Raw genomic sequence first — 27954 nt, 5'->3', positions numbered from 1 at the left:
CTCGCAGAGCCCCTGCTCAGCACCTCCCGCCTCGGGGACGCCCGTCATGAGCCGCTGAGAGGCCGCCAAGCCTCCAGGCTGCTCCCATTCAGCCTTAGGCGCGCGCCCGCCTCGGGAAAAGCGGTGCTGGGAGGTGGAGAGAGAGAGAGAGAGAGAGAGAGAGAGGGGGGGGACGCCGCTGGCCGCGTCCCACCCTCAGTCAGTCGGCTCGGAGCTACTGAGGAGAGGGAGGTGGGGACGACGGCGCGTCTGTTCCGCTCGGGGCCAGCGCGCCCCCGCCCCCCTCTCCAGAATCCCCAACTAAATACGATGCGCTAAGGGAGGGGGGAGAACCCACCCACAAAGAGGACGCCTTTCTGCAGGGCGCCTAAGGCCTCTCGCCGCCCGACTCGCCCGCCTCCCTCCCACGGCACAGCAGGCAACGTCTCGCGGCACACTAGTGTGCCGCGGAACACCGGTTGGGAAACACTGACTTAGACAATGGTCCCCAGGTGTAGCCAGCAAGTCCATTTTCTTTGCTGTAGGTTAGCTGCACTTGGATTAAGGACACCTCTGCTTTACTGGATGTACCCAGGGACAAACTGTGCCATTACTAGTCTGTAAAATGCCACAGGTATTGTATATTTCTGTAACTTAAGTGCTATGACTAAAAAGTAATTTTAAAAGAAATTACCATAATTTTCGCCCCTTAGGGCGCACCTTGTTTTTTTTTGGGGGGGGGGATAAAGAATTTTTCCCCCCAGGCATGGGGCATGGGGCGGGGGGAGCCCGACCCCTCTCGTTCTCCAGGCTTCAGCGAAAGCCTGCATTCGCCCCATAGGACGCACACACATTTCCCCTTCATTTTTGGAGGGTAAAAAGTACGTCCTATAGGGCGAAAAATACGGTAATAATGAGGCCTAAAGAGTAAAAATGACTAATGAGCTAAATATGTTCAGTATTTGTTCTATTTCTGCCTTGAAGTAGGGGTACATGATTTCTATAAAATGATAGTGAGAACTTACAGGAAAATCTTTATCTGATTCATAAATCTGAACTGCGAAGTTGTCTGGAAAAACTCCTTCTTTTCCACCAAGCTCGCCTTTCCACCACCCAGCCTCTCCAGTATCCTAGAACAACAAACAGTTCTTTGTAAAAACAATTTTAAAAGTTGTAGAATATGTATTTTTTTCCAGAAAACACATAGTTTGGAGGAAAATATAATTTACTGCTCAGTTTTCAAAATAAATGCAACCTACACAATGAGAGCCCAGATTTTGTTTCTTTAAAACAACAGCTGTTTAAAAAGCCTGAGCGACTAAGAAAGCCTGGCACCCACAGCCGGCCTTTCACTGCCAAGTCTGCTGTGTACCTGCCTCAACCTCATTTGGCTGAAACATACAAAGCAGGGACTCTGAATAGGATCTAGAGGTTCAGGCAAGCATATACGGAGGAGAAGGCAATCTCCCAGGTAACCTGGTCCCAAGCCATTAAAGCGTAAACAACAGTACTTTAAATTGGGCCCAGAAATAGGCCGGCAAAACAGGCTCAACCACCCTGTCTGTTAAAAACCTTGTGGTCGTATTCTGGACCAACAACAGCTTCCAGACCATTCTTGAAGGAAGAATGGTCTAAAGGAAATGTGATCATAGCGCCCAAGCTATTTCCATTTGGCTGTGGTTGCAGCTGGTATATTAGCGAGAAAAGCTGATAAAAAGATCTCTATCTACGAGAGGCCACTTGAGCCTCTAACAACAATGCTGGATCAATAAGCACCTCTAGACAGTGGACCTAATTCTTCAGGGGGAGTGCAAGCCCATCCAGAATGGGCTGAATACCATTCACCTGGGTGGATGACCCACCCACCAATAGTACCTCCATCTCGTTTGGATTGAATCTCAGTTTGTTCACCCTCATTCAGTCCTTTACGGCACCCAAGCACCGATTCAGCTCATCTACCACCTCACCTGCATCTGATGAAAAAGAGAGATAAAGCTGGGTGCCAGCCACATAGTGGTGACACCTCAGACCAAATCCCCAGATGACCTCTCCCAGAGGGTTAAACAGCATGAGGGGCGGGGGGAGAACCAGATCCCCCAGGGCCTCAGAGCATAAAGGCCAAGGGCTCGATCAACGTTCCAGCAGCACCACCTTCTGCAATCAGCCATACAAGCAGAAGTGGAACCACAGCTAAGCAGTGCCTCCAGAAGGATACCATGGCTAATGGTACTGAAAGTCACTGAGAGGTTCAAGAGAATCTACCGGGTCTTATTCCCCATCCCTCTCTTGGAAGAGGCCATCCCACAGGGCGGCCAAGGCAGTTTCTGTTCCAAAACCATACTAAAACTCAACTGAAATGATTCTAGAAAAACAGTCTCATCCAGGAGTGACTGGAGGTGGCCAGTCACTTACTCAGGAAGGGAATGTTAGTCACTGGCATAGGATTGTTGACATCCTCTGGGTCCAGACTACATTTCTCCACAAGCAATTATCACTTCCTTTAAAGAAACTGGGGCTTCAGTAACTAATGCACAAGTTGTCATATGAGTGCATATTTATGCATATGCTTACAAGCATTTATGTGAATGCTTACATATGCATATCATAGCAAACAAGTCTAATAGATCAATTAATGAATGATCATCATCATCATCATCACCACAAGCTGTATGTCCAAGCAATCAAAATATATATATTATAAATGTTAATTATATAGGGAGGCTCCAATTCAGATGTACAGAAGTCTTAATCGTAAAGGTAAAGGTACCCCTGCCCGTACGGGCCAGTCTTGACAGACTCTAGGGTTGTGTGCTCATCTCACTCTATAGGCCAGGAGCCAGTGCTGTCCTCAGACTCTTCTGGGTCACGTGGCCAGCGTGACAAGCTGCATCTGGCGAGCCAGCGCAGCACACGGAACGCCGTTTACCTTCCCGCTAGTAAGCGGTCCCTATTTATCTACTTGCACCCGGGGGTGCTTTCAAACTGCTAGGTTGGCAGGCACTGGGACCGAGCGACGGGAACGCACCCCGCCACGGGGATTCGAACCGCCGACCTTTCAATCGGCAAGTCCTAGGCGCTGAGGCTTTTACCCACAGCGCCACCCGCGTCTCTTATAAAATATATGAACCAAGAATAGTCCAATATTGAATATACTTATTTGTTAGTTTGTTAGTTTAAGCATTCAAAACTTAATTTTACTGGACAACATCCAAAAACTTTTGAAACTTCACTTTGGCATGCCTAGAACTAAAAGAAAAGGAACATGGATGAATGTCTTACCTTGCTTATTATTTGAATAATATCACCTTCTTTAAAACTAAGTTCATCCTCATTAGTACCTTCATAGGCAAATGAGGTCTTGCAATATTCCTTAGCTGAAAAAAGAAGTATAAATATTATGCGTGCCCAGCGCACTCCTGTTGCATGAATGCCAGTGTTTAAAGCTCACCAGTAGGACATTGGGGAGATGAATGGCAACAAAATATGCTGAATTTACAGTAATTGAACACAAATGTACTTTTAAAATCCAACATGTAATTGCCCAGAACAAGACCAATGTTTAACATTTAGTTGGCAACAATAATAATAATGTGTTGGTGGTTCCTCAGAACATCAGGGATGTGCCCAGAAGACTAGTTAGATGGGCAAATAGCAGTGGGAGGGAGCAAGGATTGGTGATCTGGAGTTGGCGGCGGCGGGGGGTGGGGGAGAGTCCACTGGTAGCAGAAGAGCAGCAAGTAAAATATAGTCAGCTGTGGCTTCAAATTCTGAGTCATAAAGAGAAAGAGAAGGATAGAGGAAGTGAGCTAAAAGGATAAGAAAGAGAACAAGGAGGATATACAAAGATGCAACATGTGGATTTTATACACCGTATTTTTCGCTCTATAAGACACACCAGACCACAAGACGCACCTAGTTTTTGGAGGAGGAAAACAAGAAAAAAATTATTCTGAACCCCAGAAGCCAGAACAGCAAGAGGGATCGCTGCGCAGCGAAAGCAGTGATCCCTCTTGCTGTTCTGGCTTCTGGGATAGCTGCGCAGCCTGCATTCGCTCCATAAGACGCACACACATTTCCCCTCACTTTTTAGGAGGGAAAAAGTGAGTCTTATAGAGCAAAAAATACAGTACCTACCATGTGCTTGCATACATTGCCTTGCAATATTCTCTGTCCTTGAAACCCTCATAAAGCAGAAATGCTGTCTTTGTGTGTGGGTATTTTCTGTCACCCATAAGCTTTACTCCACCCCTGCCAAATTGGTATGGAGACCATGGTGTATGGGGCCCAAGGAGGTGGGCAGCTGCAGGGCTTTTTTTCAGTGGGAACTCACTGGAATTCAGTTCTGGCACCTCTCAGGTGGGCACCATTGTCATTCTAAGAGAACAAGGGAGTCCCAACACCTCTTTTTCTAGAAAATTAGCAGTGGGTGACTGACAGATGGGGGATTAATATGGCAGCAGGAAAGCAGCGTCTTGAGGGAAGGGGTGATGGAAGAGGCAGAATGCTAAACTATTAGCCGAGAGAAGCCTCCCGCGATCAAGTGTGGCAGGCTGGGAGAAAGCCTCCCGCAGAGCCCGGGGTTGGAGGGGCTACATTATCATGCTGGTAGTAAAGGGACAGAGAGGTAGACTAACAGCTGGACAGGGAGCTATTCCTATTCATCCGTCAAATGAGGAATTTGTGGAAGCGTTTGAGAAAAACACTGGCTTGCTGAAGTTTTGCACAGCTTTAACAGCAAACCTTTCAATAATGGCTTCTATTTTAAAGATTTAACATGAAGATCACAGAACAATATGAAAATATAAAACAATACCTTTCTGTTTGCTTTCTGTTTCTGTTTTTGCTACCTCAGTTGCAATTTCTGTTTTCGTTGCACCAGGAAATTGGGTTACTTTTGGTCCAGATGGATGAGTAAATAATGGCTACACAAGAAATGTGAAGGTTATAAACGGTCCCTAGGCAAGAGCCAAATATACTTGAATTTGCAATTAAAGCTCCTGCCCATATGATCAACAAGGTGTAGAACAAGCATTATAATGTAATACATATGGCAAGAATTTTATTCTTGTTTGGAAAAATATTACTTAAGTTTAGGAACAGTAGCAATGTTTCTGACTTGGAAACAGTCACCTGCCAACTAAAATGCTACTACAGTGGTACCTCTAGTTACCAACTTAATTTGTTCTGGAGGTCCGTTCTTAACCTGAAACTGTTCTTAACTAGAGACGTGCTTTTGCTAACGGGGCCTATTGCTGCCGCTGTGCCACTGGCACATGATTTTTGTTCTCATCCTGGGGCAAAGTTCTCAACTCGAGGTAACTCTTCCAGGTTAGCGGAGTTTGTAATCTGAAGCGTTTGTAACCTGAGGCGTTTGTAACTCGAGGTACCACTGTACCTTTAAGTGTTCCTTAAAGGTAATATGCAGACATTTACACAATTTGTACCTGCTTTCTGTGCCAAGCTATCTGGATTTGCATTTATATTTCTATGGCTGCTAGTTTAAGAATTAATCCTCTCCAAATGGAGCACACGAATGTGCTTCCTCCAGCTTGGTCTGTGTTCTAATGGTGCACTCTCTATCCTTAAGAGCTGCCAAGGTCTATGATGAGGCTTCAGCATTCCCAGAGGGAACAGCAGCATTGGCAAATGACAGGTGGCAGCACCAGAACCAAGGTAAGCGTCGCATATAGAGAATCATGCAGAACAGACAGCTCTCCATTCACTGTCAAATAGCAGAGCAGGAGAAACCTCTATACTACCAGTTACAGATAGGTAGCCGTGTTGGTCTGCCATAGTCAAAACAAAAAAATTCCTTCCAGTAGCACCTTAAAGACCAACTAAGTCTAATTCTTCAGATATCTGAAGAAGTGTGCATGCACACGAAAGCTCATACCAAGAACTAACTTAGTTGGTCTTTAAGGTGCTACTGGAAGGAATTTTTTTGTTTTCTCTATACTACCAGAATGGGATGATGAAACAACCACAGGGGAGAGAGAGCAAACCTCAACTATGTGAGGGGGTCTTCTCAAGGCAGCTTTGCACCTACACTTACCACATCAGAAATCATACATAGAAAAACTGCTTACTACCAAGGAATTCTGGGCATATGGAAAGACTGCACTTTCTCTTTCAAAAGTAAGCCTGGCAGGTTACTGACCAATATACTTCCCGAGGTGAATCTGCCTATTGTGATACGTGTATGGAAGAGGAACAACAGCTTCTAACGTGGCAAGTGCCCATCCAAAACTGCCTTGAGAAAAGTACAGCCACAGCAGGAACTGATTTTATCCAAACGCGTTTCAACAGGCACACTTAGAGGACCACAGACGCGACTCCCTGCCCTGACTCTTACCTTGACTATCAGTGGACACAACAGCGCCATTCAAACGGGAGGCTGCTCTGCCACCTACAGAAGGGCATTTTTCATTTCATGTAATATCTGAGAACATTTGGCCGTGACTAGTTGATTGGCATCCCAACTTCAGATTTTTTTAAACTGTCACATTTTCAAACTTCTCCCTGTAACGATCAAAGACTAGAAACTAAGGATGTTCCTTTCCCAATGCAAAAAGTGGGATACTGTGCAATTTAACAATTCTGTGCCTGCCACTGCTCTACATAAAAGCCGCCAACAGTAACTGTTGCAGAAGGTTGTCTGTGAAGCAGCAACTCTTCAATAGAATAAAAATCTTCAGCAAATAAGTTACAATTGCTAATAGACGCTTAAGATGCTGAGTAGTAACTAATGTTGCTGTTTTGGAAAAGATGCCATCACAAATTACACATGGAAAATAAAATACCTTATCTTGCTTCTTCTCTTCTGAATCATTACTGGGTGATCTTGTCTTAAGCTTCACAGAACCTTCTTTAAAAATATCTCCAAACCCAACTCCTCGGATTTTCTTTGGCTGTGCTATCAGCGCAGGCCCAGAATCAATAATATTCCCTGGTGGGGTTACAGGTGAGAGCGGGTCAGGAAAAACAGGCTCTGTGTGGAAATGTGTGGAAATAGTTAACAAGCAATGTTAAGGAGGAAAATGTCTTAATGCCTATGTGAAAGCCTGCTTCTAGGACTTGTTTCAAGTTTTACTTTTTGTTTTAACTTGGTTTAAATTTTTGAACTAAAATAGAATTGACAGTTGACGGTTGACACCTTCATACATTACAACAGCAAAAAAACATGCAGAAATTGTTACATATTTCCTCAGAAAATAGCAGACCTTTTTCCTTTAGTCTATTAAAATACTGTTTTTATCACTGACCCATTTTGCACGAGTGAAGATTAGAGCTGCTGCCCTCTTCTCCTACCATATAAGTGCCTGCAAACACAAGACACGCTACCTGCATCATCCGGGTCTTCATGGGTTTCCCCGTCATCTATGACCTCCAACTCTTTTACAAAATTAGAAGGAAATAGTCCTAATTTGCCATTTAGTGTTCCGCTCCACCAGCCTTCTTCCACCTGTAGAAAGGAGGATCAAAGGGAAAATTAACTCACAGCTTTTGTAATATGCCAATTAAAGAAGACCGTCAGGCATTCAATACTGGATAATACGTATCTAATATTAGCACTGGGGGATCAAACAGAACACAGGTTGCGGACAGCGAGGGTTTCTCCTGCCTTGGTATTCAACAATGGCTTAATATCCTGCACTTGCTTAAGAAGGCAGCAAATAAAGTAGCCTAGCTTTCTCCACTGCAGATTCTGCCATCAGTTCTGCCCCACGACCAAGCTTGAGACAGAATGCAGAGAGGAGAGAAAAAGAGAAAGAGCCTCAGCAGGGCAAACCACATGCAGCCCTCGTGAATGGGCTAAAGCAGGGGTCAGCAAACTAAGGCCCGCGGGCTAGATCCGGCCCAATAGCCCTCTGGATTTGGCCCGCAGATGGTCCTGGAATCGCTGCTTGGATCAGTGTGATCGTTCAGGCTGCACCACTTTGGGGGCATTTTTTTCCCGGGCGTCGGGGGAGCTGGGCTTTGATTGGTGCCAGCCAATCTGAAGCCTACCGCCCTCTCCGTCCATGTCCGCGCTGTGGGCATCGTGACGGGCGTTGCGGGGCTCTGGCTGGAGCTTGGAGCGCCTTCTGGCCCCGCGCCAGCGAAAGCTGGCCCAAAAAGGAGAGGCGCCGCCACTGTCGCCCAAAGCACAGGCAGAGCAGCGGAGGAGGTAGGAAAGCAGGGGGAGGGGAGGGGCCGGAGGAGAGAGAGAAGCCCCCCTCCACCACAAGGTCTGAGGGACCTCCTAAAAAAGTACTGACCCCTGTGCTAAAGAGTAGCATCAAAGGCCCATTTCAAGTTGTTTTGTGCCAGCGCCTGAGAGCAGAATATAATCTTGGATACATCCATGCACCTAACCAGAAGGAATCCTCATGGTAAGTAAGTAACAAATGTCCTGTTCTACATTTTAAGTCAGATATCAAATAATCAGGCGCATCACAGTTACATTCTAATTAGGGGGCAGTGGTTGGTCTAAGGGAGCGGGGGACAGAAAATGAACTTCCTCTGAGACAAAGAAGCTAATTTTGTGGTGGCCAAGTTGAAATCAGATCACGGAGACAGAGATGTATAAAACTGCTCGGATGGGTCATCATGATCAACTCACCTGTAAAGGCAGTTCCAAAAGCTAAGGCTGAAGTTTTGCAAGCTTTTTAAAGTGATAGGCTAGAGTGTCTCTTGCTCACCAACATGGTGCCGTCAAGTGTTGGATTCCAGGTTGCATCAGTCCCAGCCAGTATGGCCCAGGTATCCGGAATGATGGGAACTGGAGTTCAACCACAGCTGGTGGGCACCACACTGGCAACTCCTACCTCAAAGTACTTAGAAGTGAGATAAGGCCTGGGGCCAAGGAATGGCTAGCAAGGGGAGCAGGAACTTGCTGTGTCCTGGCAGGAAGGAGTCTCCACTTTCACCCTTTCCAAGCTGGATACTGTAACTAACACACACCAAACCCGTCCCCTGTCCCTCCGTTCACGTTACACCAGAATCGTTCCAGCAATACCTTGCCACAACTTATATGGGGGAAGCAAACAGCCAGGTGCTGGGGAATTTCAGGCCCACGACCAGACGTGGTCCTCCAGGCTGCTCTCTCTGGGCCTGGAGGCTCTCCCTAAGCCCTGCCTCCAGGCTGTGGCCCTCGCAGGGTGCTTATCCTACTCTGAATGGGCCTTGAACTGGAGCAGGGGCTCCTCTTTGCATGGGGGGAGGATGCCCCTGGAGCTACTAGAAGCTGTATATTCCATGTAGAGGCCCCAAGCCTGTGCCTCTCCCTCTCTACTAAGATTAAACAAGGACCCTCCTTGCTGAACTTCAGGCACACAACTAAGGTTGTATTGTTCCAGCAGGAAGTTTAAGCTAGTCCCATTTTCATGGTAAGTTTGTGTGTGTGATTTTCTGTAAATTGTTTTTATGCAAACTGCTTAGAAATATGAATAATCAAGCAATATATAAATGTCTTAAATAAATAAAATTGATAAGCCTGAGGTTTTTTGCAGGTTTCCAATTTATCTTCCTGAGGATGTAGAAATGGAATTATCCAATCTGGTGATTTTAAACAGATTACAAGTGCTTCCTGCATTTTGCCAAGTACTTGGAATCTGTCACAATTGAACACTAAGCAAGTTATTTCCATTATTTTCCCATGACGTTTTATATCCCGAAACGCATTTCAGACAGAACCCCCTTACCACCTTCTCAGTCAAGTCTATTTGTTTTATAAAATAGGCAGCTTCACATCCTCCTCTTATCAAATCTAGCTTCCTCATTATTTCACTATGTATACTACATACTTCCAAAATCCTCTAATCCTCTAATTTCTAAGTATCTATTTCTAGGTTATCTTCAACTGTCGACATCTTCATTCTGACTATCCCATTTGGTTAATTTCCCAATGTTTATGTGGATAGTTCAGTTATTTCTTTCTCTGAGAAACAACTTTCATTTTATCCCCCATAATTTTGTAAAATGGCTTACCTCTTCATTAACGTCTATAATATCTCCAAGCTTGAGCTCCAACTCATCTTCATTCTGAGGAACATACTCAAAAAGAACTTTACATTGCCGCTTTTTCGATTCTGTTGAAAGTGAGAAACAAATTAACTCAAAGTGAAGTTTACCTTTAAAAACAATTTTATATGTTACATTTTGGAATTAAGTCATTAAGATATGCATTCTTATAGAATGATCAAGGACTCTCATGGCAGCTTAAAGCCTAACATATTGTTTATAGCACAGGCTTTGTGGTCTATATGTACACCATGGCTGAATGTTAAGTGAACAAGCAACAGCAAGCCCTATGGTTCCTGTCCTAAACTAACGGTGATTTGTCATTATGTCCCCAAAGGATGAATTGTTCTTTTTGCATGCAATGATAAACCAGTTAGTTAAAAGCAGGAAGCAGGTGCTTGTAAACTCTTCCTTGCAGCGACACCCTCTGGAAATTATCCCATATATATGCCTTCTTTCTGGTTGCCTAGAACAAGCAATTTTTGTGTGGATCAGTTTGAAATTCATTTGTAAATGCTGAAACGTAGCACAGGTGTTCATTTTAGTTTCATTACTCATTTCTAAACATGAAAAACTGTTGAGAATTGCAAGGGACTCTCAATTCAAGATGGTGGCTAGGAGACATCTTGAAATTGATGGGGCATTTAACAATGAAAGGAACACAGAACTCATTCAATCAATTGTGTCCTGGCTTGCATTTGGAACCAAAATTAAACAGATCTGTAAAAGAAACTATACTTATCATTGCACTTGCTGAAGCTGCGTGTAAACAATGGTTCCTAACTGCAGCTATTCAAGTGCAAATACAGGAAGTGTTATGTGTTGGTTTATTAGCGGAACACATAAATATTTTCAGAAATGGGTGTCCTTAAAATCATTAAAGATGAGTTAGCAGACAGCAGTTTCAATAGAAATTGAGTAAATCCACATGAACAGGCAGATACTTGCAGCACATAGTATCTGGTTACAAGGCTCCACAATGTAGAGCATAATCCATGTATCTGTTGAAAATGGAATGAAACAAGTTCATGATATTCTAAAAGTGTGCCTACAAACATGTTTGTTTGGGATCCCTCTAAGGATTTGCACAAACATACTGCCAAAGGGGAAATTTTCTACCCTCTTATTGCAAAGTTGTATGTCATTTGAAGATGCATTCATTCAGTGAGCCATATTTGTGCATCATCATTATCCTCTAGTCATGAGGCATACCTATTTAGGCTCTGGAGGAAGGCATTTCAGAACAATGTCGAGAAATACCTCCTGATATCAGCACTAATACAGGCCAAATGCAGATATTTGAAGGGATATTTGTAGAGACATTTGGGAAACTTGCTGAAGATCTCTTAAGGACTATTCTCACATCACCACACAGACTTAAGAGCAGGAGGAGTGGCATGGAAGAGTTCTGCTAACAGTTCAATAGAAAACATGATGGAAAAAGCAGATACCCTTGCTGGGTGCTGCCAAGCAGATGGAAAATGACTGGAGTCTAGAATGTAAGAAGAGACTGCTGTATCAGGCTAGGAGCCCATTTACCAGGATCCTGTTAATGATTATCTAACTACCAGCACGTACAAAAGGATTTTCCTGTTGTAACTGTACATTCTAACAGCAGTGGGGCATGGCTGTTAGAATTTGTGATCAGATTTCAACTTCTTCCACCAGCTTTATTCAAAAAATAAATGTAAAAAACATGTCAACATGTGAATAAGAAAAGTATGACAGTATTTGAATTATAATGGTTTGAGAGGGCAGTATAATACCTATAATACCTGCCAATGGAGTGACAATGTTATCATATATTAAACAGATATCCTTGCATTATTATTTTTTCTGAAATAATTTAGGAAAACAACCTGCAAGACCTATTTGCACATGATCTGAGAGTACCCCAATGATATCACCACTTAACAAGAGATTTATCTAGCTATCAAGGAAATGATTGCATACTCCTCTTGAAGCTTTTAGACTGGGAAGTGGGCAGGAACCCTCCTGCTGGAAGTCCGTAAGTGCTCATGCGCTGAACAAGGTTGGCAACATTTCCATGCCTTTCCTTCTTGACTGGCAAATCCTCATTCTGAGAGTCCGTCTCTTTCTTAACTTCCTAGTAAAGAGAAGAACAGGGGGGCAGTGGGGTGAGAAGAGAGATGGACTACAGGAACCTAAAATATTCATAACAAGCTATAGCCCTGCACTGAAGGAAGGGAAGCCTCAGACAGCTTGCTCCCTCCTCCATGGAACAGCCCTGTAGATATCTGAAGATGTCTCTCATATCTCCTCTCAGCCTCCTCTTTTCCAGGCCAACATACTCGGCTCCTTCAACCATTCCTCATAATGTACCAGAAAAGGGTCATTCCTGGTCCAAAGCATTTATTTAACCCTCTATATAAACTCAGTTATCTAAGATTTGCTTTGCCATAACAAATATAGGAGAGATTTGATTTGAAAACACTTTAAAGGACTGGCAAAGGCAAAACCACATTTAGAACTTCTGCACTGACGATAAAAGTAGAGAAGTAAAGTTTTTCCTTACAGCAACTGTCACATTTGGCGCAAGAGTTAAGGAAATAACCAACAACCAGAGTCTATTTGTATTTTCACTTTAGAAGACAGCACCAAAGCAAAATTGTACCAAAAACCCCAGTGCAAGCTTCCTGAACAAAGCAGGAACGCTGTGAGGAGCTCCACTCCCCAGTATGTAAATTCAGATGAGCTGCATCTTCATGAGTTCACGAAAAACATTATTAACAACTTGCCAAAAAATTAAAAGCAGCATCTGAAGTCAAGCATTATAAAATTGAACTAAACTAGGCAGTTATGTAAACCTAGGAAACTTCACATAATTTACAGACATTACATCAGACTAGGTCATGAAATGAAACATTCAGCTTAATTGTTTTTAAAAAATCAGAGTACAACCCACTACTCACAAAAGGTTGTGATTCTCATACTATATCACTGCTTTTAACAAGGGAAAAATGAACTTACTGGTTCTAAAGACATATTTGCTTGAACACACCCAGGTATGTCTGTGCGTATTGTGTATTTTGAACCAAGTTTCAAGCCAAGTTCTTGCTCTGGCCAAAGTTCAAGTATCAACTAGCAAGCTTCCTGGTTCATAGGATGTTTGTAGCAGCAGCTGCTGCCGCTGCTGCTGCACAAGGAGATCACCAACCTTTTCTCCAGCAGTGAACTGGAGCTCCAATCACAGCTCATGAGCACAAGCAATTAAAAATTAAGAAGTTTTAAAATAAATAAATAAAAAGCTCTTTCATTTGCCTAAGTGCCTTGAACAGATAATCAAAGTAACAGTTCAGTCTGCAATATTAATATCAGAAATATTTATGCAAAAGATTCATTTACGTGATAAACTGCTTCACAAAGTCAAAATAAATATTTTTAAGAGTACTAGCAGAAAGAACAAATGGTGGGGTATTCATGACCTATTTACTGGAAAGATAAAGGTTGCAAGTTGAATCCAATGCTGTTCCTGCGTGAGCAGAAAAGGTCTCCATTCGCTCAACAGGACTTCTTCTCACAGCCCCCAAAATCTGCTCTGGAGGCTGGACTGGGTCTTCCAGGCCTACAGTAGCTTCTGGATTATTTGAGGGACCACAGGGATGTTGCTGGAATAGGGCGGGCAGAAATAGGAATATAATCCATAGTTTACAAAGAATGACGTTATGCAGACAGAAACATACTCTGTGTTGCTGCCTGATAGTGGAAGGAGTACAGGCCAGTAATCTTCCACTGGGTCTTGGGTTAGAAGTGGGTTTTTTTTGGGGGGGGGGTATTGTTGCTGTTTTGCAGGGGTTTTTTGTATCTGTATTTTAGATCTTATTATGATTTGTGTGGAAATGGTTCAATTTGGCTGTGTACTTTTTGATGCTTTATTTTAATGGTCACTTTTGTTGTGTTTGTAATTTTTTATGTCGTAAGCCTCCTTGAGCATGGTTTAGACCAGTGTTTCCCAACCTTGGGCCTCCAGCTGTTTTTGGACTACAATTCCCATCATCCCTAGCTAGCAAGACCAGTGGTCAGGGATGATGGGAATTGTAGTTCAAAAACAGCTGGAGGCCCAAGGTTGGGAAACACTGGTTTAGACTATGGGAAGACATCTTACAAATACCTAAAATGATGTATGTATGCTGTACGTAATCTAGGCAGTGATTGAGAAATCAGAATAGGTACTGCTCTTCAGATGTTCACCTTGTGAGTAGAAAGTGGCAGTTTTACAGGGCTGAACTCCCAGCAGTCCAAAAGCTGCTTTCTCCAGAAGTACTCATGATAAAACGATGTGTACAGCGTGTGGCACTCAGGAAATTCTAAGGTGAAACTCCTGCTTATGTGAAAAGGCACCCACCTTCTTGCTGCAGGAGGAAGCAGGGCAATAATGGTAATGTGAAAATGCTGGTGGGTGGGGGGCAGGGGGACTAGTCTGTTTCAATCTGGAAATGAAATGCTGGAGTGGGGGAGGGGAGGGGAGGGGAACATGCTAGGGCTTCAAGCTGGCTTGTTTCTAACACCCAGTTACAACTGGATTGACGTTCTAATGGTCAGAGTCAGTTTTATAGGGTACGCTTTAGCCTCTCTGAAATGCTCTTCCTTTGCAAACTGTAGCTCTGTGGCAGAGCAGCTGCTTTGAGTGCAGAAGGTTAATCCCCCAGCATCTCCAGGAAGGGCTAGATCTTAAGATGCTCTGTCTTGTGCTGCAGACTTGAGTTCAAAAAGCAGACAACACACATTCAGTAAATCTCACTCACGGTCACAAGTGGGCAGGACCAAAACCCAGAATGGTTTTGTTATCTATTTCAAGATATAAGAATATTTATTCCACTTACACTCTTCTCTCCATACCAAATACGCCATCAGATACACAAAATCAAACTTCAGAATGCACAGGTAGGGCATCCCCCCCACCCCGCAAAAACCCTCTTTTTGTCGTAATTTCCAGTCTGCTCTCCCCACCCCCATGCTCAGCCTGCACGCCTAAAAAGCAAAATGATGCAGCAGAATTCAAATAAAGGGGGAAAACCATGATTCTTCCTGGCAAGCCAACAAAAATATAATTATGAGAAGAAATGAAGGGAAATGCAAGAAAAGAGGCCTTTGCACTCTTGAAAAGCAAGATCACCATGAGAAGCCCCTTCAGTAATCAACCAGCTCATGAAGGCCTTACAAGTAAAACTTGCCAGCCACAAGGTGTCTCACCCTGAAAGACCGTCTTCAGTTGCTACCTGCAAAGTTCTCCATTTGAAGGGGAGGTTTCGCCAAGAGAGAAGCAATCCATTTACGGTAACCACATTCACAGCTTGTTTACTGTGAATGTAAAATCATACCACAATGGAAAGGGTCCCTCCTCAGCACATCAAAAGGCTTCCTGGGAATTTCGAACCCTGCCCATCTGCTGATGCTCAGGGAGAGTGACCCTGCTGAGTTGAAGCACTGCCAAAGCGGGGATCCAGTGCTAAGCAGGATCACTCTCCCTTCAGTCAGTGCAAAGGGGGAGTGAGGCTGCTTGGCACTGGGTTCAGGCGCACAATCAGCTGGTGCAAAAGAGAGGGATGCCCCTTGAAACTGGGTCCCAGCTTTGTGCAGCGCTTCAAAGGCTCCTGACAAACAGCTGGTTGCCAGGCGCTTCGGGAGCCGCACAAAGCAGGTTTGGGGCAAGCCCCATCCTCACCTGTATGATGCCAGGTGTAGGGCAGGTAGGTGTGGCTTGCCTGAAATGGCCTCAGCGGACAAACGTGGAGAAGCCTGAAGGGGCACAAGGGGCATGCAAGCTGAAGGTTCCTCACCCCTGAGCTAAACAAAGCTTTTGGGAGAACAAAGAAAGCCCACTGCTGCTAAGTTCATTATTTAACATCACCAATCAGAAGGTTGGCGGTTCGAATCCCCACGACGGGGTGAGCTCCCGTTGCTCGGTCTCAGCTCCTGCCAACCTAGCAGTTTGAAAGCACGTCAAAGTGCAAGTAGATAAATAGGTACCACTCCAGCGGGAAGGTAAACGGCGTTTCCGTGTGCTGCTCTGGTTCGCCAGAAGTGGCTTAGTCATGCTGGCCACATGACCCGGAAGCTGTCTGCAGACAAACGCCGGCTCCCTCGGCCAATAAAGCGAGATGAGCACCGCAGCCCCAGAGTCGATCACGACTGGACCTAATGGTCAGGGGTCTCTTTACCTTTACACCTGGCAGCTGAGGCACCTTACACTCTCATTCTGACAGGCCAACAACAGCTCTAGAAATTCAAGTTTTAAAATACAGTAGTACCAAATTTGAAAGCACGGTTTTTTAAAGTGTAGGTTAAGGTATCTGTACTGTAGAATTGTTGAGGGTATTCTCAAGTCCATTCCCCTTCTGAATCCATTACATTCCTAATACTTGGCAGGCAATTTGTTTCAGTGCAACAACATCAACAGCATTTCATTACTCAGAATAGGACATCAAGAATGTCATCCTGCTGTTGAGAAATTGTACCCTACAGCCCTGATGAAAAATATTCTACATACATCCTGAAAATGTGGAAGTTTGGCTTTGTTTCCTTATTTCGAATCCTTTAGCTTAGGGATGGAGAAACATCAGCCCCTGGGCCTGATGAGGCCCCACCAGCAGTCCCAATCTGGCTTCCAGTTTCGTTTCCCCAAACTATTCCACCTCCCCCATCATACTAGTGTAGAATCAGGAACCTTAAACTGAGCTCCTCTTTGTGCTTGGGTAAAAGAGGCTTGCTCTTACTGCCCATCAGCTGACTGGCAGTAAAAGGGAGCTAGTTGACATCAGCTGTGCAATCCTTGAAGGGGCTTGCATATTATGGAGCAGGGCCCTTTGCAAGCCTCTTGCTCCTTGCAAAGAGCCCTGCTCAGCTCTTTGAAGCACTAACAATCACCTGGCAGACGGTGCTTCAAAGGACCCAGCAAGGCTCTTTGCATGGTGCTTTGAAGTCCCAGCAATTGTCAGGACTCGCCAAAAGGTCCCATCATCTGACATCATGGCCATGTCAAGTGACTGGCTGCCCACCTGCTCATCTGGCCCACAAGGGGTAGAAGAGATCAGGATCTGGCCACCTGGCCAGATCCAATTCTCCAATTCTGTTTTAACAGCTCTTTTCACCACACTCAAGTCATGATATCCAGGGGATCAGAATCTTCTCCATCCCATTTCGCCACCAGCTGTTTCTCCTTTTAAATTTATATTATGAGATTTCAAGGAGTCATTATGTTAGGCAAAATAACAAGTAACTCATACAATCCAAATTGCAGAATGTCAGATGGTGGTTGCAAACAACAAAGCAGGTAAATATTCAAGAAGGATGAAAACTTCTATACAGTGCAGAAGAATCTCTGCACTGATTGAGAAATATCTTGGCCACAGATATTCATTTTTTATAAAGTCTTTGAACTTTAGCTCCAAAACCACTCTGTACAAGCTTCTGTGCAGAGAGAAGACCCATTCAAATGGAGCAGTGAGGGAGACAAGACCCAAACCCATTTCTGGACCAAAAGCCACTAGTGAGGTACCAAACATAAATGACTCTGTACACTATCCATTTCCCATCCAACTGCATCTAGCACACCATCTTGAAGTCATTATATTGGTACAAGCTAAATCAGACATAAAGGCTGAGAAGGGAGTAACTAGATGCAGGGATACAATTTTCATCAGTCACCCGTAATGTCAAGTTTGGCCCACTGTGATGCAATATGCAAGAACCTAGTAACTTCTTCCTTGCACATTTGTTATGTCAGTTGCAGAGAGGAATACAACTGGCATTAAAGAATAGAATGGGTTCCAATTCAGAGCTTTTGCAAGTTGCAACCTTAAGAAGAAAATGCCATAAAATATAAATAGGGAAAGTCGAATAGTAAGCTGCAATACGAAAGAAAACAAATCACAGCCTTAAATTTACAACTCTGCAGAATATTGCCAGCCAATTTCTAGAACTAATCAAGGTCTTTCTTCCTACAAAGGTTTTCGCACACCACTCTAGAATTTCAGCTGTATCATTATTGAAATAGTTCTGATCTCCAAGCTTAATGTCAAGTAGTACAGGTATGATTTAATGTTTGAAGTTGCACAACTGTTATAGCAAAGAACTGCGATGAACTTGCCTTAACAAAGTTGTCAGGAAACATGCCTCTTCGCCCACTGAGCTCTCCTTGAAGCCATCCTTCTTCTTCTAGTTTTGCCACATTCCTTATGATTTCTCCAACTCGAATAGTTAGCTCGTCATCATGCACTGCATCATAGTCATACTCCACAACATACTCAACTAGGAGGGAGAAGAGAAGAGTCAATAATAATAATAATAATAATAATAATAATTTATTTATAGCCCACCCATCAGGCTGGGGTTCCCCAGCCACGCTGGGCAGCTCCCAACAGAATATTAAACAGAATAAAACTTCAAACATTAAAAAACTTCCCTAAACAGGGCTGCCTTCAGATGTCTTCTAAAAGTCAGATAGTTGTTTATTTCCTTGACATCTGGTGGGAGGGCGTTCCACAGGGCGAGTGCCACTACCGAAAAGGCCCTCTGCTTGGTTCCCTGTAACCTCACTTCTCGCAGCCCTCAGAACTGGACCTCAGTGTCCGGGCTGAACGATGGGGGTGGAGACGCTCCTTCAGATATACTGGACTGAGGCCGTTTAGGGCTTTAAAGGTCAGCACCAACACTTTGAATTGTTGCTCGGAAACATACTGTATGTAATTCAGGCACATGGAAGTACAAGCCCTACTTGTGTGTGTTTTTACAAACTGCTTTAATACTCATAACACTCACAAAACCAAAGAGGAGCAACATACCAAGGCTGTAAGTTACAAAAAAGAAGCTCAAATGAGACGGTAACTAAGTTGATATTCAAGATTGCGAAGTGTGTGGCTTTGCCTACATCTGTCCATGCAAGGGTTTGATTTCCAGCCCACACCATTCCTGAACCTGCCTTTGCCCTTCCAATCTCTATCCCTTTTAGGCTCCACGGCCCATCAAAGCTACTGCCACCTGAGGAAGCCACCCTGGCACCCAGTGTTAGCGTTGAACCCTGTGCAGACCCAAGGTTTCCTCAGATGAGGAGCTGGGCCCTCCAGCAGATATCCACCATGGCCACAGTCTTCATTCCAAGGAGCCATCAGATATGTCTATCTGATGAGGAGAAGAGGAGACTAAGAGCCAGGCAAGAACTTCAAAGCCGCTGGCAAAGTGTCCACCAGCTGTGCATGGGGCTCCTCAGGAGTACGGGAAAGCACACAGTAACGCTTGCTTGGATCAGAACCCAACTGAGAGCCCCAGTTCCTATAGAAGCTCCCAGACTGAAGCAATTGCTCTTATCAAAGCTTCAGTCTTCCTAACCTGGGAAAACAGACACGCAAATAAGCAGACCAGAGGTTTTTTTTAGCACTTGCAGGCAAGTCAATACAAAACAAAATAAATCACATAACTGATTAACGGCTAACAATTCCCCCCCCCCAAACACACACATCACCAGATGCAGGACTGCTTAGTAAACACTGGACAATGGGAATAGGAATCCAACATGCTCCGGAGGGAGACAGAGTAAGTAACATTCCTGTTCACCCAAGGCAGGGTGCTAGCCCTCCAGTAGGCCCTCAGGCCAATAAAGCAGCAAAAAGAAAGAAAAAAGGGGGGGAGAGACAGAATAAAGTGCACTCAAGAAAGAAAAGAACCAAACAAAAGAAAAGAGAAAGCAAAAGAGGTAAAGGACAGGGCAGTAAAAGGGAGGATGAGGAAATAACTTGACAATAGTGCTCTTGTGGTGGCCAGAAGGGAACTTAATGGGAAGATAGTAATTCCTGCCCCTTGAGTCTTGTACACTCTCATGGGGCAGGAGGCCTCTTGTACCCAGAGGTTTGTAGCTCCCTTCCAAATATTGCTTCCTTCTGATGTGGCCACACAAAGGCCACAATGAAGAATTTAGGTGACAATCCTGTGCACAATCACATGGAAGTACCATATATACTCGAGTATAAGCCAACCTTTTCAGCAGATTTTTTATGCTGAAAAGGTCCCCCTCGGCTTATACTTGAGTGAGGCGGGCGGCGGCAGGACAAGCGGCCCAAAAGGAGCCGTTTCGGGCTACTTGTTCTTCCTGCCGCCGCCGCCACCAGGTCTGTGGTGTGGTGAACCAGATTGTACTCGAGTCAATAAGTTTTCCCAGTTTTTTGTGCTAAAATTAAGTACCTCGGCTTATATTCGGGTTGGCTTATACTCGAGTATATATGGTAATCTTTATTTACATAGGATTAGGGTGCAAGTCCAGAACACAGGTTTTGTTGTTATTTTAGTTTGCTTGTTTTTTTAAAGTCACAGATTTAGACCTGAAGGTTAAAAGCAAGTCAATAACCAAGAGTTAATTTTAGCCATTTTTGTGTGTCTGCTGTTTTTCCTCCTCTCTGGCTATAAATAGACTGATATAGCGTCACCCACACTACCACAAGCATTTTCTACATATGCCAGCATTTCCCATTTCAGCAACAGGCCGTTTTTTAAAAAATAATAAAACGGGGGAAAAGGCTTCTGGCTAAACAGTTCAAGCACAGCAATTTACATTTCAGTAACTTTTGGAGATAAAAATATGAATTTTTAATAGTGGTCAAAAGTTTTTATTTCATTCTATGCACGACGGAAATAAGGATCACATTCTGCATTATTTTATTAATATTATTGCCTAATACAAGTTTGTCATGGCTTTTGCCTAGAACAATAAACTTATGAGCTGAACTTGGCAAGCTGCTTTGCCACCACTACACGCCCCACCCCCACCCCCGGCTGCTACTTGCTTATTTCTCTCTCCAACCTACGAAGTAACATTCAACCACTTTAGACTAGTGGAAAAGCTTTAGAGATGTTACACAATATGTATACGTATAACACATACATACACACATACTGCATTTTAAACTTTACTTTGTGCCCAAATGTTTATAAAGGTAAAAGTAAAAAGGTAAAGGTACCCCTGCCCGTACGGGCCAGTCTTGACAGACTCTGGGGTTGTGCGCCCATCTCACTTAAGAGGCCGGGGGCCATGCTGTCTGGAGACACTTCCGGGTCACGTGGCCAGCATGACAAAGCTGCAGCTGGTGAGCCAGCGCAGCACACGGAAACGCCGTTTACCTTCCCGCTATAAAGCGGTACCTATTTATCTACTTGAGCTTAGGGGTGCCTTCGAACTGCTAGGTGGGCAGGAGCTGGGACCGAACGACAGGAGCTCACCCCGCTGCAGGGATTCGAACCGCTGACCATACAATCGGTAAGTCCTAGGCGCTGAGGTTTTACCCACAGCGCCACCCGCGTCCCACAAAATGATTATAAAAGGATGACTTTAAATTAGGATAATCAAAGGAAACTTTTACTCAATTTTGCACAAGACTATTGTGGAGTAGATGAGATAAGTATGTTTTAAAGATGTTTCCTACTCATTACATATTTACAGAATGTTAGAAGCATTCTGATGTGTCTAGGCATGTGACTACAGTGGTGCCTCGCAAGACGAAATTAATTCGTTCCGCAAGTCTTCCCCTCTGTTCCTCGCTGCGCGCCTTCCCCTCTGTTCCCAGACCTGTCCTGAAGGCTTGCGGTGGGAGGAGGGCTTTCCTCCCCACCGCCAACATTCAGAATGCTGTTCTGAATGTTGGCGGTGGGGAGGAAAAACCCTCCTCCCACCGCAAGCCCCGGGAACAGAGGACAAGCCCTTCGCGCCTTGTCCTCTGTTCCCGGACCTCCCACCGCAAGCCTTAGGACAGGTCCGGGAACAGAGGAGAAGGCGCGCTGCGCTTCCCCGCTGTCCCCGGAGATTTCCCTATGGGCTTTTGTCTTGCGAAGCAAGCCCATAGGGAAATTCGTCTTGCGAAGCCGCTAAAAAATCGGAAAACCCTTTCGTCTTGCGGGTTTTTCGTTTAGCGAGGCATTCGTCTTGCGGGGCACCACTGTATAGCAAAACATACTTTGTAACACACAGGAAATTCCTTCCCCACCTCATCCCAGTACAGTGGTACCTCGGGTTACATATGTTTCAGGTTACATACGCTTCAGGTTATAGACTCCACTAACCCAGAAATAGTACCTCAGGTTAAGAACTTTGCTTCAGGATGAGAACAGAAATTATGCAGCGGCAGCAGGAAGCCCCATTAGCTAAAGTGGTGCTTGAGGTTAAGAACAGTTTCAGGTTAAGAACAGACCTCCGGAACAAATTAAGTACTTAACCCGAGGTACCACTGTATCACAGCAGAAATCAGTGCACATTTGGGTAGGTAGGCTGTCCTGAACATCTGTTTGGTAGAGAAGATACAAGCATTTATAATATGCAAGAATTTCTGAATCAGAACTTCTAGCCTAGTTCACCTGTCACACTAAATCAAGGGTGGTTAACCTTTTTTGGCCTCGTAGGCAGAAGGAATGTGATTCAGGGACTTAGGAAAAAAGCTTCCCAAGTCCTTCTACCAAGCTGTGCGGGATGAAGATAGCAGAACATGGAAGCCTGAGGCTCTTGTCAGCTTCCTCCTCCTCCTCCTCATCTTGTTAAACCAGGGTTTAGCAAGACATGCAAATCAGGTCTTTTCATCTTTGAAAACTGCCCAGTTAGCAGGAAACAAAGGTAATTAAAATAATGCAAGAGGTAACGGACAACAAATTTGCCTCTGAACAAAGAGAAAGGTGTAACTTGTAGACAGACAAACTTCAAAGAAAAACTTTTCCTTCTTACTAAGTAGTTAGGCACACAGTGCTTCTTTTGCTACACTATGTGATCACTGACAGCATATGCTGGAGTTTTGGGCTTTGCTTCAGTACTTTCCAATTTAGAGGTGATCAAATGTAGAGCAAAGCCCATCAGCAACAACATCCTCTTCCCAAGGAAGAAAAATAATCAAGTTTTATCAAGCAACATTACAATACACAACATACACTGTATATTATTTCCATATAAAAGAAGCCAGAATCACTGTTGAGCCACGTTTAAAGCAAGTAGTAATTAAAGAGTAAAAACAAGCCACTGGGCACTTCCTCCAGTTATTACATGGCATTTGTTACGTGGATCTTATTATTTTCAATAACTATATACAGTTGCTTTTTGAAATGTAGCCTTCTGTAACTTCCACTGCCACCTCCCAAATGTCTTCTCCAAAGAACTGCATGTCATTAGTTTCTCATTAAGTTTTTCTACTCTCTGTGGCTCAATGGATGCTTTCCTAGCTAGCCTCCAACGCTACTCTGTCCACAGGTGTTCTTCTTTCACATGAATATCCTCTCCCTTTTAGAATTTTGAAAACATGCATCATTTTGCAAGCGTGCTGTTCCTCAATATGTTCAGGGGGATTCAGGCTTTGCTGGTATCTTTTTGTGAGTTTATTTCCAAAACCATCAGGACATTCAGCAAACACGAACATTTGTTTGGAATCAGGTTCCTCTGGATAACCAATTATTGACTTCTAAATCGTACACAGGATCAGGTTGCATGAAATTTCCCAGCTGTCCCTTGTAATTCCAATTTAATCTTAAAGGGAGCTGTTGAGAGACAGTGGCCCTTATACTCGACGGAGAAAACCAAACCATCCTTTAACACTCCCCCACAGGCTGCAGCAACTTTGCCTGGAACTTTCATCTGAAAGCAAAGCGTGGGGCAGAGGAGCACGCAGGATCTTCTTCAAGCCTGGGCGCTGCTTGACAACAAGAGGCCTTTTGCACAGCAAGGCGGCGCCAGAATCAGGCCCGGGAGAAGTACCTGGCAGGGGGGCCGGGAAGCAGCGCGGGAGGCGCCAGCGGCTTTTCCGGCCCCGAGCAATGGGCGCCCATCTCTGGGGTGAAGGGTGAAGCCTTTTGCCTCCTTCCAAAATGGAGGAGGAGGAGGAGAGGCTGCAAAGGGACCGCCAAGCCCGGCCACTCCCAGGTGGGGCGACCCCTCCGGCTCGGACTGCGGGGGGGGGGCTGTGAAGCCCCTTTGGCGGCAGCAGCAGCAACCGCAGGAGGGGAGCCCTGCCCCCCCCCATTATGCCCTCTCTCTCACGCCGCCAGTCCCTGGTGAGGAAGGGAAGGCGGAGCGGCGGGGGGGGGGGCGAGCAGGACCCGCCATTTCCATGAGGCGCCCCCTCCCTCCACCCCCCGCCCCCGGGACGCCCCTTACCCATGCTGCGCGGACCCGGCTGGGAGCCCCTCGCCCGGTGCCCGACACCGCTCAGGCCGGACGCGGCGGGTCGCGAGGCCAGATTGGCCGCCGCCAGGAAGCGAGGGAGGGAAGCCCGGCAGGCCCCGCCGCCGCCTCCGCCCTCCTGGGCGCCGCCTCCTCGCCCGGCCGGCGCCGCCCCCGACTCGCCGGGCCAGGCCGCGCCGGGAGGGGGCTCGGCGGGGGCCGCCAGGCCGAGGGAGGGAGACGAGGGGGCGCCGCGGACCCCCCCCCGCCGCCGAGAGGCCCCAGGCCGGCCTTGGCAGGGGAGTCAGCCAGGCAGGCCGAAGGAGAAGTCGGGAAGTGTGTCCTCCTCTTTGCTCTTCCTGCAGTAGCTTAATAAAGGCACATTGAAATACTGTATAGATTATCTTGAGAAGTAGAGACATCACCTTGCCAACAAAGGTCCGTATAGTTAAAGCCATGGTTTTCCCAGTAGTGATGTATGGAAGTGAGAGCTGGACCATAAAGAAGGCTGATCGCCGAAGAATGGATGCTTTTGAATTATGGTGCTGGAGGAGACTCTTGAGAGTCCCATGGACTGCAAGAAGATCAAACCTCTCCATTCTGAAGGAAATCAGCCCTGAGTGCTCACTGGAAGGACAGATCGTGAAGCTGAGGCTCCAATACTTTGGCCACCTCATGAGAAGAGAAGACTCCCTGGAAAAGACCCTGATGTTGGGAAAGATGGAGGGCACAAGGAGAAGGGGACGACAGTGGACGAGATGGTTGGATAGTGTTTTCGAGGTTACCAGCATGAGTTTGACCAAACTGTGGGAGGCAGTGGAGGACAGAGGTGCCTGGCGTTCTCTGGTCCATGGGGTCACGAAGAGTCGGACACGACTAAACGACTAAACAACAACAACAACAACAACAACAACCAACAACAACATAGATTAGAAATTATGCAAAGACTGGCAGTGTTACTTCACATGAAGTGTTTGAACTGGGAGACAATAAATAAACTAATACAGTAGTTTGTGAGGGATAAATGGTTCCAAGCTATTCATATTAACTTTCTCATTAGAGGGTAAAAAATGCAGCTGTTTCCACAGCAAGACAAGGGGAAGGAAAGTCTCCCTCGATAATTTTGCTTTGAAGATTGCTCAAAACCTCTTTAATATTAAAAATACACAAGCCCAGGCTTTACAAAGTCCATTCAAAAGCAGAAGTGGATGTGCTGGGTTTCCCTCCCAAAATATCTGGGCAGAAAACATGACCCACCAAAAGGGGGGGTGGAATCAAAGGTGACAAATCAAGCAATCCAGGTTATTTTCCCGTAGGAAGGTGGGTGCCTCACGTTTCCAGGCCTTGTGGTCTACAAAATAAATGGATGCCAAACCGCACAATGCCTTTAAGGTGTTGATTTACCTCTTAGTAGTCCAGAAATTATTGGTTAACTCCTCCAGAAGGCAAAGGTCCCAAGTTCTTGCATGGCCTGCCTCCTGTCTGTCTGTCTGCCTCCTTCCAATGGTGTGAAATTGTAAGATGGGCAGCCATTGACATAAAGTTTATCAAGTTACCGTTTTTGTCCATAAAAATGAAAGATGAGCATAGTTCAGGAGCTCCATTTACAGGTAGACCTCACTCAGCAGAGGCTTAGGTGGTACCCACTGTTGGCCATTCCCACCAGAAGCAGCAGGGTTCCTCCAAACCCACATTCCCTCCAGCACAGCTGAAAGCTCGGTCCCATTATTTTGCAAAGACACACGGGTGTGTTGTGCTAGCACCAGAATATTTTAACCACATTTGCTTGAATTCTAGCAGATCTAGAATGGAGGTGGTTGCCCGTGCCACAGCTTGTTCCCATTTATTTCCCTGTATCTTGTTCCCGCTTCATTTGATTGCTCCAAAGTCTGTTCACTCTCATTTTGAAGAGTGACTAGAAGCTCTGCATGGTCTCAGCAGACTTGTGCCTTGAAGGAAAACTCTGCTCTCTTTCACCTGGAGCCATCCTGCCATCTCCCACAGACCATTCTGGGCAGTTATACTGTAGCCTTTCCTCAATATAATTGTCCTGGTTTTCTTCCCAGGAAGGAGCAGGGGACAGCTGAGCACCGTGTGCCAACATCTTCAACTAGGAAGCAGAAGCACCATTTCTAAGGCAGTTTGGCTTCGTGAAGTTAGAGACATCATCTGCTGAGACCAGCAATGTTCAGTGTCAAGGTTTCAGAGCTCACATCCTGCAATGCCAGTAGAGATGAACCATGGGCGGTTGAGTTTTGACAGTCATAGGCTACCCATGCCAGTTAGTATTTGATACTGAACCTCTCAAAAGAAATGATAGCAACTCTGGGCCTGGGGGTAGAGAAGGATGTAGCCTAAGGCCCTTTATGCTCTTTCCAGATCTGCTGCCTTAGTAACCAGGTTCAAAAAATTTGCCGTTTTGAGAGCATTTTAGCAGCTCACAGAAATGCACCCTACCTTTCTGAAGGAAACTTTCAACTCTTGTTGGCATACCTTTTGAGCAGAAGACAAGCAGGCTGGCCTCTTATGGCACTTAAAGAGTAATACAGAAATCACGCAGGAGTAATCCAAAGGGCAGGGGAAATGGGCACATGGGCAATTTTTTAATTTCATGTAGCCTTTTTTCCACCCATATTTATTGGTCAAAGCGGGGGGGGGGGCTTTAATAAAATATTGGGGCCCAGGCAAGCCCCACTCTGCATAATCGATAACATGATGCAGTGCACGGACACCATTTGAACAGCAATGCCCATCATCTTGTTTGGCAGCCCCCTCAAATATTTTTAGGGGGGGGAAGGGACCTCAGCCCTTAGAAGTTGGCTCCTGTATATTTAGGCAACAAAAGACATTTTTTTATATAGAGTACAAAGCTGTTATGCTTAAAATTCTACAAGGAAGGCTCAAGCAGTATGTGGACCGAGAACTCCCAGAAGTGCAAGCTGGATTTAGAAGAGGCAGAGGAACCAGAGACCAAATTGCAAACATGTGCTGGATTATGGAGAAAGCTAGAGAGTTCCAGAAAGACAACTACTTCTGCTTCATTGACTATGCAAAAGCCTTTGACTGTGTCGACCACATCAAACTATGGCAAGTTCTTAAAGAAATGGGAGTGCCTGATCACCTCATCTGTCTCCTGAGAAATCTCTATGTGGGACAAGCTGCTACAGTTAGAACTGGATATGGAACAAGTGATGGGTTCAAAATTGGGAAAGGAGTACGGCAAGGCTGTATATTGTCTCCCTGCTTGTTTAACTTATATGCAGAATTCATCATGCGAAAGGCTGGGCTGGATGAATCCCAAGCCGGAATTAAGATTGCTTGAAGGTTATGGTAAAATGGGCAATAGACATCAGATATAATTTGGATTTTGACAAATGGACGAGGTTGTGGACTAAAGGAATGAAATTCACAGCCTGTACTACCCTTAGAGAAAATATGGAAAAGATGATGTACCGTTGATACATCACCCCTGTGAAATTGCAAAAAATGTATAAGACTGGTGATAAAAGGTGTTGGAAGTGTAAATCTAAAGAGGGAAGTTTCTACCACATGTGGTGGAAATGTGAAGAATGTGAATTTTGGGAATCCATATACAATGAACTGAAAAAAATACTTAAATACACCTTTGTTAAAAAGCCTGAAGCCTTGCTTCTGGGAATGACCGGAGACAAGATTAAGAAAGAAGATCATATAATGTTTCAATACACAACTGTAGCTGCCAGGATTCTGTTAGCACAAAATTGGAAAACCCCAAATATCCCAACCGTTAAATATTGGCAAATTAAATTATTTGAATATATGGATTTGGCAAAAATGACGCAGAACATCAGACA

General features: G+C 45.0%; 2 protein-coding genes across 3 annotated transcripts in view; one reads left to right on the top strand and one right to left on the bottom strand.

The window, feature by feature from the left end:
* The window catches only part of CD2AP (CD2 associated protein), a 36308-nt gene extending 12060 nt beyond the window's left edge, over window positions 1-24248 (bottom strand). The window contains exons 1-9 of one of the 2 annotated variants that reach the window (XM_081906245.1): window positions 24116-24248; window positions 18088-18252; window positions 11935-12084; window positions 9949-10049; window positions 7321-7441; window positions 6780-6967; window positions 4793-4901; window positions 3259-3353; window positions 1005-1109 (exon numbers count right to left, since the gene is read on the bottom strand). In XM_081906245.1, coding sequence (XP_081762371.1) covers window positions 1005-1109; window positions 3259-3353; window positions 4793-4901; window positions 6780-6967; window positions 7321-7441; window positions 9949-10049; window positions 11935-12084; window positions 18088-18252; window positions 24116-24119 — 1038 coding nt within the window. In that variant the 5' untranslated portion in view covers window positions 24120-24248. The remainder of the gene's footprint in view (window positions 1-1004; window positions 1110-3258; window positions 3354-4792; window positions 4902-6779; window positions 6968-7320; window positions 7442-9948; window positions 10050-11934; window positions 12085-18087; window positions 18253-24115) is intronic. The other variant, XM_081906246.1, reaches the window with a different exon arrangement.
* Window positions 24249-24256: 8 nt separating this feature from the next.
* The window catches only part of TNFRSF21 (TNF receptor superfamily member 21), a 46996-nt gene continuing 43298 nt past the window's right edge, over window positions 24257-27954 (top strand). Inside the window, exon 1 of the mRNA XM_081906262.1 lies at window positions 24257-24261. The gene's annotated coding sequence lies outside the window, so the exon portion shown is untranslated. The remainder of the gene's footprint in view (window positions 24262-27954) is intronic.

This window comes from Podarcis melisellensis, assembly GCF_964234715.1.
Source record: "Podarcis melisellensis genome assembly, chromosome: 3".
Classification (NCBI taxonomy): domain Eukaryota; kingdom Metazoa; phylum Chordata; class Lepidosauria; order Squamata; family Lacertidae; genus Podarcis; species Podarcis melisellensis.
The sequence above is the reverse complement of the archived record's forward strand: the minus strand, read 5'-3'. Positions and strand labels throughout refer to the sequence as shown.